The sequence below is a fragment of the Pipistrellus kuhlii genome, unplaced genomic scaffold (assembly GCF_014108245.1).
Source record: "Pipistrellus kuhlii isolate mPipKuh1 unplaced genomic scaffold, mPipKuh1.p scaffold_m20_p_17, whole genome shotgun sequence".
NCBI lineage: Eukaryota > Metazoa > Chordata > Mammalia > Chiroptera > Vespertilionidae > Pipistrellus > Pipistrellus kuhlii.
The window spans coordinates 17,075,000-17,086,218 of record NW_023425482.1 but is presented as its reverse complement, the minus strand read 5'-3'; the positions used below and the strand labels follow the sequence as shown (position 1 = coordinate 17,086,218).

The following is an 11,219-nucleotide window of genomic DNA, read 5'->3' as shown; positions in this document are numbered from 1 at the left end:
CAAAAGTAGAACCCTTGCACAATTTGTTACATGAAAATAGTAATATGCAGCGAGGTCTTATCATAAAGAGAGAAGTCCTATTTAATAAAAGCCTAATGTGCCAATCAACCAAACAGCGGAATGACCAGTGGAATGGCTGTTTGCTGTGATATACATTGACCACCAGAGGACAGATGCTTAACGTAGGAGCTGCCCACAGGTCTCAGACCAGCCAAGGAGGGTGCCTGAGGGGGGCCCACAGAGGGAGGTGACCAGCAGCAGTGGGGGTGGGACTGGCGAGTGGGTGGCACCATGCTGGCCAAGGTAAGTGCCAGTGGCACCCCCACCCCTATTGACCTCCAGATCAGCCCTGGTCGCAGGCCAGGCCTAGGGACCCTTCCAGGCCTCTAGGAATCTATAAAACCCAGTAAATCATATTAGCAGGCAACTTTAAAAAAGATACTAAAATTAAGATGTTCAGTCTTGGTAGTATTCCAAGGAGTGGAAATTAAAACAGGTGCAAACAACCACACACGGAGCCTCTGAACCTCTCTCCCACAGACATAAGGTGTACACACAGACCCTCCCAAAGATGAACAGATCCCTGCATACGCAGAGACGGGCCACCTCCCTGCCCCAGACAGACCTCCTATGCTCTCCAGCTTGAGTGAACCGTGTTGGCTAGAAGTGCTGTCTTGAGTGCTTCAAAGGAACTATTCTGGTCATAAAGCTAATGCCTTTCGCAGTGTCCAGGAGATGCCATTGCATAAGTTCTCTCCCCTGCCCCCGTGCTCCTAGGAGCTGATCTGTGTGGAGGCAGGCACTGGAGCCTCGGAACTGAGGTAGCAGGGCAGCTGGCCTGCTCTGGAAAATTCCAGGCTGAACACGAAGACCCAGAGTGCACTGAGGCATGAGGTCCATTTATCCACGGGGAACCAGACCAGAGATGGTCACACGGCAAACCAGTAGTTGATGTGGTCACCCAGACCAGAGGAGAGGTGAAAGGCCACAGTTCGCTCCAACCCTCCTGGCTCATGCACACCCTGTAGATGGTTTCTTGATGTGTGGTCAGCGGAGATGGGGACAGGAAGTCCTGCAATCCTGGTTCCCAGCAGGCCCGACAGTGTCTGCTATGGCAGGAGCTAGGCAGGGACTCTAGGAGGATCGAGTCGCTGAAGACAACCCGATGTCCAGGACCAGCCATCCATGGCCCGTGTGTCCTGGGTCTTAGGCTCCCAATTCGCTCAGGAGTGCGGCTCAAGGCCCTTCCCACCCGGATGGTGGTCTCTGAGGCCTTCCTCCCTCGCGGTGGGGTTGGTATCGCCCAGGGCAGAACCTTCTGTGTAGATACCAAGCATCCTGGCCATTTTAGAGGCATGAGCTCAGCAAGCCCAGCCTCCAGAAATCAAATATAAGGGGAAATATTGATAAATTGACTTCAAATGTAAATATGTTTTACGTCCAAATAAAGTTAAAAGACGCAATACGAAAGTAGAACCCTTGCACAATTTGTTCTTCAGTTATCTCCATGGAGAAGGCAGACACCTGCAAGTCTTCATGAAGTACGGTGGCCCCCTAGGCCCAGAACCCCCCCAGGGCCAGCGGAGACCTCCCAGGGACAGAAAGGACTCGGCTCCGGAGACCCCCGTCCCCTCACAAACACGCGTCTGAGCAAGCCATGGGCTCGGAGGAGCTGGGTTGAACAGTCTCCCTCAGCCTCGGTCAGCGTGCTCCGCCCAGCAGCACAGGGCACCCTCCGCCCCTTGCAGCCTGTCACCCTGGAAGGGCCCTCAGCGAACACGGGGTCCTGCCCTGGTCCTGGTCAGGAGGGGAAACTGAGGCTCAGAGAAAACATGGTTGCCGCAGGGCACCTAGCAGCTCCGCGAGGAGCCTGGCGAGAGGCCCCAGCAGACGGGTGGGAGGGCCCCGGGCCGGTGCAGGCAGGGCTGGGGTCCTGTCACCTGGGGGGGCGGGAGGAGAGGATCCACAGGTCCCCGCCCCGCCAGCAGCTCTCCCGGCTTCCGGCTGTCTTCCTCGGAAGCCCCCCCTCTCCGCGGGCCACACCCCTTTCTCTGGGGTCCCCTCCTGACGAGGATCTGGGGACACCCCCCCCCCCCCTAGACCGAGCATTTGTGGGAGGCAGGCCCCTCCCCAGGCCAGGGCTCGCCAAGGGCGGGGGCCGCGAGGAGCCAGCCTCGGCCGCCCCGAGAGCCTCCCCGCCTTACCCCCCCCCCCCCCCCCCCGCCAGCGCCATTGCACCCAGACCACGTGGTCTCCGCCCGCCGACAGCTCCCAGGACACCGCGGGCTCCACTGTCTGGGCGCGACCTGGGCCGCCCTCCGCCCGCTCTCCGCCCGCCGGGCCCCCCTGCCCCCCCCCCCCCACTCCGGCTCCCCGGCCCCGGGGCGGGGCCCGCCGTCCCCTCCGGCCGCCGAACCGGCACCCGCACCCGCGCCCGCCAGCCAGGCCTCCGGGGAGCCCGCCCGCCCGCTGCACGGCCGCGCCGAGGGCGCCTCGCGGGCCCGGTCAGCCGCGCGGTAAGGAGGGAAGGGCGGTCCTCGCGTCAGGCCGCCTCGGGCGGAGCGCCCGCAGCCCACGTGCTGCCGGTGTGGCCGCGACGCCGGGCCCGCGGGAGGAGGGTGGGAGACGGGAAGGAGGACGGCGAGGAGGGCGGGGGGAGGGCGCGCGGTGAGGAGGGGCGGCCTGCGGCGGGGCGCGCGCCCTCCCGCCCGGGGCCGGGTTGGCCTCCGCCTGAGGGGCCCGGGGGTCGGGCTGGTGCCCAAGCGCTGGGACCCGCCAGCGGAGCCATGGCGGGCGGCCTCCTGCGCTCTCGGCTGCCATTGGCCGCCGCGGGCGGACATTGGGCGGGAAGCCTCCCCGGGGAGCGGGTGCAGGCGGCCGCGGGCGGACACTGGGCGGGAAGCCTCCGCGGGGAGCGGGTGCAGGCGGCCGCGGGCGGACACTGGGCGGGAGGCCTCCGCGGGGAGCGGGCGCAGGCGGCCGCGGGCGGGATATTGGGCGGGAGGCCTCCGCGGGGAGCGGGTGCAGGCTGTCGGGGGCGGACACTGGGCGGGAAGCCTCCGCGGGGAGCGGGCGCAGGCGGCCGCGGGCGGGAGGCCTCCGCGGGGAGCGGGTGCAGGCTGTCGGGGGCGGGAAGCCTCCGCGGGGAGCGGGCGCAGGCTGTCGGGGGCGGGAAGCCTCCGCGGGAAGCGGGCGCAGGCGGCCGCGGGCGGACACTGGGCGGGAAGCCTCCGCGGGCGGACATTGGGCGGGAAGCCTCCGCGGGGAGCGGGTGCAGGCTGTCGGGGGCGGACATTGGGCGGGAAGCCTCCGCGGGGAGCGGGCGCAGGCGGCCGCGGGCGGACACTGGGCGGGAAGCCTCCGCGGGGAGCGGGTGCAGGCTGTCGGGGGCGGACATTGGGCGGGAAGCCTCCGCGGGGAGCGGGCGCAGGCGGCCGCGGGCAGACATTGGGCGGGAAGCCTCCGCGGGGAGCGGGCGCAGGCGGCCGCGGGCAGACACTGGGCGGGAGGCCTCCGCGGGGAGCGGGTGCAGGCGGCCGCGGGCAGACACTGGGCGGGAAGCCTCCGCGGGGAGCGGGCGCAGACGGCCGCGGGCAGACATTGGGCGGGAAGCCTCCGCGGAGAGGGCGCCCGCGCCGGGGCGGGAGCTCCGAACGGTTAGGCCGGCGCTTTGCAAACTTTCTTCCAAGAAGCAGCGCCGCCCGCCCCGCCGAGGCCGCCCCGGGCCCCCGCCAGCAGGGGGCGGCCTGGGGACGTGGCTGAGCGGGGCCGGGGGCCGCGGGCCCTGCGAGCCCAGAGCCCAGAGCAGCGAGCTCTGCCTCGAGGTACAATGAGGGGCCGGCAGGCGGGACGCAGAGCTCCGGCGCTCCCGCCCCCCCCCCCCCTCACGGCTGCCAGGCGGGCAGAGGACACAGATGGGGTCACCGTGCTCCGCGGGGCGGCCCAGGCGGAGGAATGGGGGGTGGAGGCGCCCTGGACCGCGGGGAGGGAGAGAGGCAGCACCGGGCGCAGGGGGACACGGAGGAGGGTCCCGGCCACGCCATGCAGCGGGCCTTCTCCCCGGGGCTTCCTGCCCCTCTTCACACGGATCCCTGCCAGAAGCCCCTCCCCCTGGAGGGCCTGCCTCCCTGGTGTGGTGGTCGGCGTGGCCTGCCCAGCTGTCAGCTCTCACCTCCGTGTAATGTTCCCCTTCTCTCCCCTGCACCCCTCTCCACCCCACCCCACCCCCACCCACCCCCATTCTACCTGGAGTTGCTCACTGGCCTGCAGCTCCCTGGCCCGGCAGGGCCTTGCTGGGCATCACTTAGGTGCAGTGGATGGTGCCAGGGAGTGGGTCGGGGAAGAAGTGTTTTGTGTCTTTGTTTCTGTGGTTCATACATTTTCAGCCCCAGCCACTCCCAGGTGAATTCCCGGGGGGCCCCAGGGCGGGGTGGTGGGTGGGAGTGGGATGGGGCGCAGTACCCCGAGCGCAACCATCCATCCAGGACACAAGCCCATGAACACAAGGGATGAGCATTGGGCTGCCCTTCTCCTGCCCGCGGGAGGGCGCTCTCCTGCCTCCAAATAAAGATCTGGAAACTGAAGTTTGAGGTCCGGCTCTGAGGATCCAAACTCCAGCCTCAGTGTGCACCCAAGCGCGGGGCTCTATCTCCCCTCCGCCCTCCGCCCCCACCGTCACCGGAGCTGGTCAGGGTCTCTGGGCAGAGGGACACGGGCAGCTTCCCGCCTCCTCTCCCAGGGAAGCCACGGTAAGAAAACCACCCGCCAGACTGCCCGAGGCCAGTGAGTGAGAGGGGGGCGGAGGGGAGGAGGGTGCTGGGTGGGAGGGCTGGGCCAGGCCGGCGGCAGAGGGGGAAGGAGGAAGCGGAACAGAGGCTCCAGTTCACCTCCCTCCCCCTCCTGCCAGAAGGCGACCACCAGGCCGAGGGGACAGGCAGTGCTTCTCGTCGGGGTCCCCAGGCCCGAGGTGACACCTCAGAACTCGTTAGAGATACCAAGGCTTGGGCCCTGCCCCCAGGCCCCCAGAATCAGAATCTCCGGGGTTGCCCCCTGCCCCCACTCTGTTCTAAGAAGATCTGGGGGTGGGGGTGGGGTGTTCTAAGGAGTTCTCAAATCTAAGAACCCCTGGGCGAGACAGCCACAGAGAAGGAAGCTATTCTTTTCTTTTTTATTATTTGTTATTATTATTATTTAATTATTATTTAATTATTATTATTTTGTTATTATTATTTTTTTATAAATAGGACCGCTTCACGAATTGGCGTGTCCCCTTGCGCAGGGGCCATGCCGATCTCTGTGTTGTTCCACTTTTAGCATATGTGCTGCCCCTGCTCTTCACGCTCAGGGACACTCGTGAGAGACCAAAGATCACGGAGCCGGGACAGGGGGAAGGAAGGAAGGAAGGGACACGGGGCCCCTCCTTCCTCCCGTAGTCACCCACCTTGGGGCAGCCCCACACCAGCCTTCCTGAGCAAAGCGGACTCACCCCGAGATGAGCATCCGAAGTGGCTCTTGTGTACAACCCAGTCCCCCTGCACATCCCTGAGGACACGCTAGCTCCAGTGGGCGGCCTGAGCACAACCCAAAGACACGTCCCTCTGAACACTTCTCACTCTGTCTTTCCTCCCGCCGGGAATGTACTTGGCAGACCCCCACCCTGCCCCTCACCCAGGGACACTGGGGTTCTGGGAAATGGCACCCCGGGGTGGCCCTTGCTCTGCGTGGCGGTGGTGGGCACGCCTGCAGAGGAGCCGTTCCTGGCAGGGCCTGGTGCAGAGGGGAGGGCCGGGCGGGGGCGCGGGGTTCCAGCACTCTGCTGACTTCCCTGCTGCCATCGGCACTGCGTGAGGGCTTTTTTTTTTTTTTTTTTTAAATATATTTTATTGATTTTTTACAGAGAGGAAGAGAGGGATAGAGAGTTAGAAACATCGATGAGAGAGAATCATCGATCAGCTGCCTCTCCCCCTGCATTTGCCAAAGAGCAGGCAGCCTGTTTTCTCTGGGGAATCGGCTGGAGCCGTGGTCGGCAAACTGCTGCTCGCGAGCCACATGCGGCTCTTTGGCCCCTTGAGTGTGGCTCTTCCACAACATACCATGGCCTGGGTGAGCCTATTTTGAAGAAGTGGCGTTAGAAGAAGTTTAAGTTTTAAAAATGTAGCTCTCCAAAGAAATTTCAGTCGTTGTCCTGTTGATATTTGGCTCTGTGGACTAATGAGTTTGCCGACCACTGGGCTGGAGCATGGGAGAGAGTGCTTGAGCCTGGCCCACAGGCATTGGCTCCCGTTAGGAGATGCCCTCCCCAGCCCCACCTTCACTTTGTCCCCGAGGCTTCTCACGGTCCCTGATAACGCACTCGGGGCCTCCCAGGGCCTTCCGGGGCCGCCTGGGGCCGCCTGCGAGCGGGATTCCATTCCGTTCTCCCACTGGGGAGGAAGGATCACCACCAGCAGACTCCCTCCTCATTGCTCCGCCACCTTGTCCCATCCAGACGGAGCATCATGTTTGCATGATTTCTTCAGAGTTCTTCCCCTGCCTCCCCTCCCCCCCCTCCGCTGGCCCCTCCAGGGAGCAAGAGGCCCTGGGCCGTGAGTGCAGTTTCCTGTTGCCTTCCGTTTCATTTATCCTGGGGTGGAGCCTCCGTTGGTGAGATGAAAGGTGATTGATTTTACGGGCCTGGAAATGCAGTGTGTGTGTGTGTGTGACATCTGGTAACATCTCAAAAGGTCCCTGTGAAACCTGTCACCGGTGCTGCCAACATTTTGTATAAAAGGTTATCGACCAGCCCAAGCCGGTTTGGCTCAGCGGTAGAGCGTCGGTCTGCGGACTGAAGGGTCCCGGGTTCGATTCCGGTCAAGGGCATGTACCTTGGTTTTGGGCACATCCCCGGTGCGGGATGTGTAGGAGGCAGCTGGTCGATGTTTCTCTCTCATCGACGTTTCTGGCTCTCTGTCTCTCTCCCTTCCTCTCTGTAAAAAAAATCAATAAAATATATATATTAAAAAAAAAAAAAAGTTAGCGACCAGTCTTTTGAACCCTCTCACCACGGGAGGCGTTCTCTGACCTTCTATGTACACAGACCCCCCCACAGCACAGCACGGGGCCTGTCCTCTCTCTCCCCGCAGGGGGCAGGGCGCATCGGCCGCCCTTCCAGCATCTGTCTGCCTCCGGCACCTCCTCGGCCTCAGAAATGAGCGGGAAGAAGGAAGAGGCGGAGTTCAGTATCCTCAGGGTTTACGATGAGCCGGAGCCCAGGAGGGGTGAGCAGGAAAGCTCTCAGCACAGGCTTCAGGCGCAGCCCCAGCCGGACGGGGCGTGCGGCTCCCCGGAGGAGAGCCCCGTGTACCAGGAGATGAGCACGCTGACCCCGCAGCAGTGGGCGCTCCGGGCCCTGGACAGGTCGGAGCTCCGGGCCAGCTGGTTCTCCGAGGGGCGGCCCCGAGAAGAAGCAGCGTTTGCCTCCAGGTAGGTCTCCCTTGGTCGGGGGCAGCGGGGGGGGGGGGGGGGGGGGGCATGACAGGAATGGACCTGAGGGAGGAGTCCTAGCAGGATGCCTTCCATTTCATGCTCTGTCTCCTCTTCCCCTCTACCCCCTCCCCCTTTGTCACTGCAGGTTACTAGGATTCGACTTCGGTAAGTGCAACCGGGACTGCGGGCAGGGAGGGTGGCAGCTCAAGGTGCTCAGGTGGGGGGAGGGGTCTGGGGGAAGAGGCCCTGGCACAGGAGAGCAGGCTGCCAGCTGCCCCCTCCGCGAGCCGTGGGCATCGATTCTTCCCCGCAGGCCTGCCTAGTCCTTCTCCTCGTCCCAGTGACAAAGTCTGGCCCTTCGGCAGAGCCGTTGTAAGTGTCTCCTCCCCGTCCTATCCCCACCCCCCAGACAGGAAGTCCACACTCCCTCCCTCTCCCAGAGTGGGGGAGGGGGGGGGGTCCTGTGGCTCCCCCTTCTCCCGCCACCCGTACACAGGGCCTCCGCTGCCACAGTCACCTCCAGAGCTGCACCCGTGGGGGCTCCGAGCCAGGCTCTGCTCCCGCTGCCGGCACTAGGAATGGCCTCAGACACGTGGCCCTGCTCATCACGGAGGGCCACCCGGGCCTGCCCCGGGCTAGCCCACACGGTGTCAGCGGGTGGGGTCCTGCCTGGGGGTGAGAGGGGAGCTGTTGGGTGAACGGCCAGGAATGTAGTCAGGCACCCACGGAGGAGGGGCCCCAGGGCGATGGCCGTTCAAGGCCACCACCCGCTCTTCCTCCCCCAGCCTCCGGTGGGAGACGACACGGTGGTCAGGCCGGGGATCCCACACAAGTCCTGGAAGGTGGGCAAACTCTGCCAGGGCAAGAAGGTCTGTGCCATCGCCATCAGCACCTCCACTCACCACGTGTACACGTGCGGCCACGGCTACATCCGGGTGTGGGACGAGGGCGCCCTGCACACCTGGAGCAAGGCCCCGCAGGCCCAGCTCAACCTCCAGGTGAGGCCGCGCCCCGAGGGCTCAGGAGCCGCCCGCTTCGTGGTGGTGACGTGAGCGTGTGGCCGCCCCCGCAGGACCGCCACAACTGTGTCCTCAGCTGCAAGCTGTTCCCGGACGAGCAGAGCCTGATCACCGGGGGGGTGTCCCAGACCCTGACGCTGTGGGACCTGGCACCCACACCCCGCGTCAGGGCCCAGCTGGCCTCCGCGGGCCCCATCTGCTACTCCCTGGCCATCTCCTCCAACGCCCAGATCTGCCTGGCTTGTTTCAAAGGGTTCGTTGAGATCTGGGATCTGCAGCGACAAATCCTGATCAGGTATGACCTGTGGGCGGGACCCCACTCTCCCCTCTGGGCGGCAGGACTGAGTGAGTCAGTGTGGAGAATAGATCGGGGGTCCCTCAGGGTAAGGTGACCAGATGGTCCAGGTGTTGGCGGGACAGTCCTGATTTCTAACAATTTTTTCCCCGCGTCCCGCGGTGTTTTAGAAAAGTCCCGATTTTTTGGAAAGAATCTTTCCAATGTTTCCAATCTTTCAAAAAACCAGGACTTTTTTTTAAAACACCGCGGGACGCGGGGAAAAATTGTTAGAAATCAGGACTGTCCCGCCAACACCTGGACCATCTGGTCACCTTACTCTAGGGCCTTCCTGGGCCCCAAACTCCCCGGAGTCCAACCAGACACAAGCCCCCGGGTTCTCTCCCGCCAGGAAGCACCGAGTGTCCGAGTTTGGGTCCCGATGTGTGGATCTCACGGGCAATAAGTTCTGGACGGGAGGCGAAGACACCAGCCTGTGTGCCTGGGACCTGCGGAGCTGCCTGAAGCTGCAGCAATACAACGTCCACCACGAGGTGCCTGCTCGGCCCCTGCTGACTGCGTGCGGCCCCCCGGGGGCCCGGGACCCGAGCCTGGAGGTGGGCACGCAGGCTGGGGTTGGCAGCCGGCAGCGCTGACTCCCACCCCCCTCCCCACAGATCCTCAGCATCACCCACGACCCCAGCGAGGAGTGGCTGCTCGTGGGCCTGCGCACGAGCGACATCATCATCTTGCACACTCACCGGAAGGAGGCGTTCAAGGCCGTCATACACAAATACGTCCATCGCCACAACCTCAAGTTCGCCCCCTCGGGTGCGTGAGAAGCCAGGCCACGCCTCGGGGTGTCCTGGCGCACTCCGGGGTGTCTGCTAACTTTCATTCATTGATTTATTTTTAAATATACTACTTTTACTGATTCCAGAGAGGAAGGGAGAGAGAGAGAGAAACATCAATGATCAGAATCACTGATTGGCTGCCTCCCGCACAACAACCCCTACTGGGGATCGAGCCTGCAACCTGGGCATGTGCCCTTGACCAGAATCGAACCCAGGACCCTTCAGTCCATAGGCCGACACTCTATCCACTGAGTCAGACTGGCTAGGACTGACTGTTTTAAAGTCTAGGCCCGGCCTATTTCAGACTCTTGATTTCTCCCAACACTGGCCAAACAGAGATCCAGGTGTCTGCCCCCCACTGCTCTCACCTCTGCGCCACCCCCACCCCCACCCCAGAGAGTTTCTCCCTCCGATAGCCCAGCTACCTCTCCTGTCTGCTCTCTCTGCCCATCCCCCTTCCTGTCCTGGCTCTGTCAGAGGCTCGCTTCCCCACACAGCGGCAGCCTGAGACACGGGAGACGGAAGCGGCACGAAGCCCCCGCTGCTGTCCTGTTCAGCGAGGCTCACCGCCATCCTCTGTGGGGTGGAGTGCGGGGGGGAGGGGGCAAATGCGGGAATGGTTCCTGTTGTGTCTCTGATTTTTTGGGGAAACCGAGGCAGATAAACCTCTTCCCTGGTCGGGCCGGGAGCAGAGCTGGACTAAAACGCAGCGTCTGGCCCTCCATCTGTTCTTCCTTCGCAGGGGGCTATTTTGTGGCCACAATGGATGAGTCCGTCCACTGCTTATCTGCGCCTTACCTGCAGAAGCTGTTCCAGGTACTGGAAGGAGGGGTGTGAAAACCCGGCCCCCGGAGCTGTGGCCCGATCCCAGCGGGTCAGGTCCCAGAGGCAACGCGGGAGAGGACCTCTGAGCCGGCAGCCAGGGCCACCTAATAGATGGGGGAGTGGGGACTTGCGGTCCTGCAAACTCAGGGGCTCCCCGCCTTGAGGCCTGAGGCCTGGCCCTGCCTCCGAACGGACCCTCCGGTCTGCACTGTGCCTTGCAAGAGCCCCAAACGGAACCGTCTCTGGCCCCAGCCTGGCGCCCGCACAGAGAACCTTTTTCGGCTCCTCTTTCCCTCCAGGAAGAGGAGCCCACGGAAGTCCTGTGCTGCGATGTGTCCTCCGACAACAAGTATCTGGTCACGGGCTCTAAGAACTGTGCCACGGTTTACCAGCTCCTGTGCTGAAGGTTGGGCGCGGGTCCTGCTGGCCAAGAGCCGGAGGAAGCAGCGTGCTGAGGGGGTGACCTTGGGCGCTGACCAACTTCCAACACTTCTGTGCCTCCACCGTCTCCTCCATGGCAGGCCACGTGCCTGTTCCCCTCCCAGAACGCACCCAGCCTGCGCTCCCCGGTTTTTTACTGTACTGCTTAGGGGTTTTTCACACTGTTATTTCTTCCACCCACCAACTGCTGGGGTTTGGTGGGGAAACTCGCCTTTGTAACAAATAAAATAGAAAAGCAAAAAACAGGATGGCCTGCATAGGTGGTCAGTTCTTCCCAATGACACATTCAATTGTGGCGGATTCCTTGTGCCCCAGTCAGCAAATTCCAGCGTTTTTCTTAAA

The 11,219-nt window shown here is 63.2% G+C and overlaps 1 protein-coding gene and 1 pseudogene across 1 annotated transcript; one reads left to right on the top strand and one right to left on the bottom strand.

The window, feature by feature from the left end:
- Positions 1 to 5,234: 5,234 nt before the first annotated feature.
- LOC118721026 lies at positions 5,235 to 5,333 on the bottom strand (annotated as a pseudogene).
- Positions 5,334 to 7,186: 1,853 nt separating this feature from the next.
- TLE7 (TLE family member 7) lies at positions 7,187 to 10,986 on the top strand. The gene is made up of 9 exons (XM_045582899.1): positions 7,187 to 7,461; positions 7,610 to 7,629; positions 7,778 to 7,836; positions 8,250 to 8,462; positions 8,537 to 8,778; positions 9,170 to 9,311; positions 9,435 to 9,588; positions 10,354 to 10,427; positions 10,736 to 10,986. The coding sequence occupies exons 1-9, from the start codon at positions 7,187 to 7,189 to the stop codon at positions 10,838 to 10,840; spliced, it is 1,284 nt and encodes a 427-aa protein (XP_045438855.1). The 3' UTR covers positions 10,841 to 10,986.
- Positions 10,987 to 11,219: the final 233 nt, after the last annotated feature.

Bases quoted from the DNA above. Each gene is read 5' to 3' on its own strand.
- TLE7 (XM_045582899.1), top strand. From the start codon at position 7,187: ATGAGCGGGAAGAAGGAAGAGGCGGAGTTCAGTATCCTCAGGGTTTAC. The intron at 7,837-8,249 runs GTAAGTGTCTCC...TTCCTCCCCCAG, and splicing joins GGCCCTTCGGCAGAGCCGTT to CCTCCGGTGGGAGACGACAC. The intron at 9,589-10,353 runs GTGCGTGAGAAG...CTTCCTTCGCAG, and splicing joins CCTCAAGTTCGCCCCCTCGG to GGGGCTATTTTGTGGCCACA.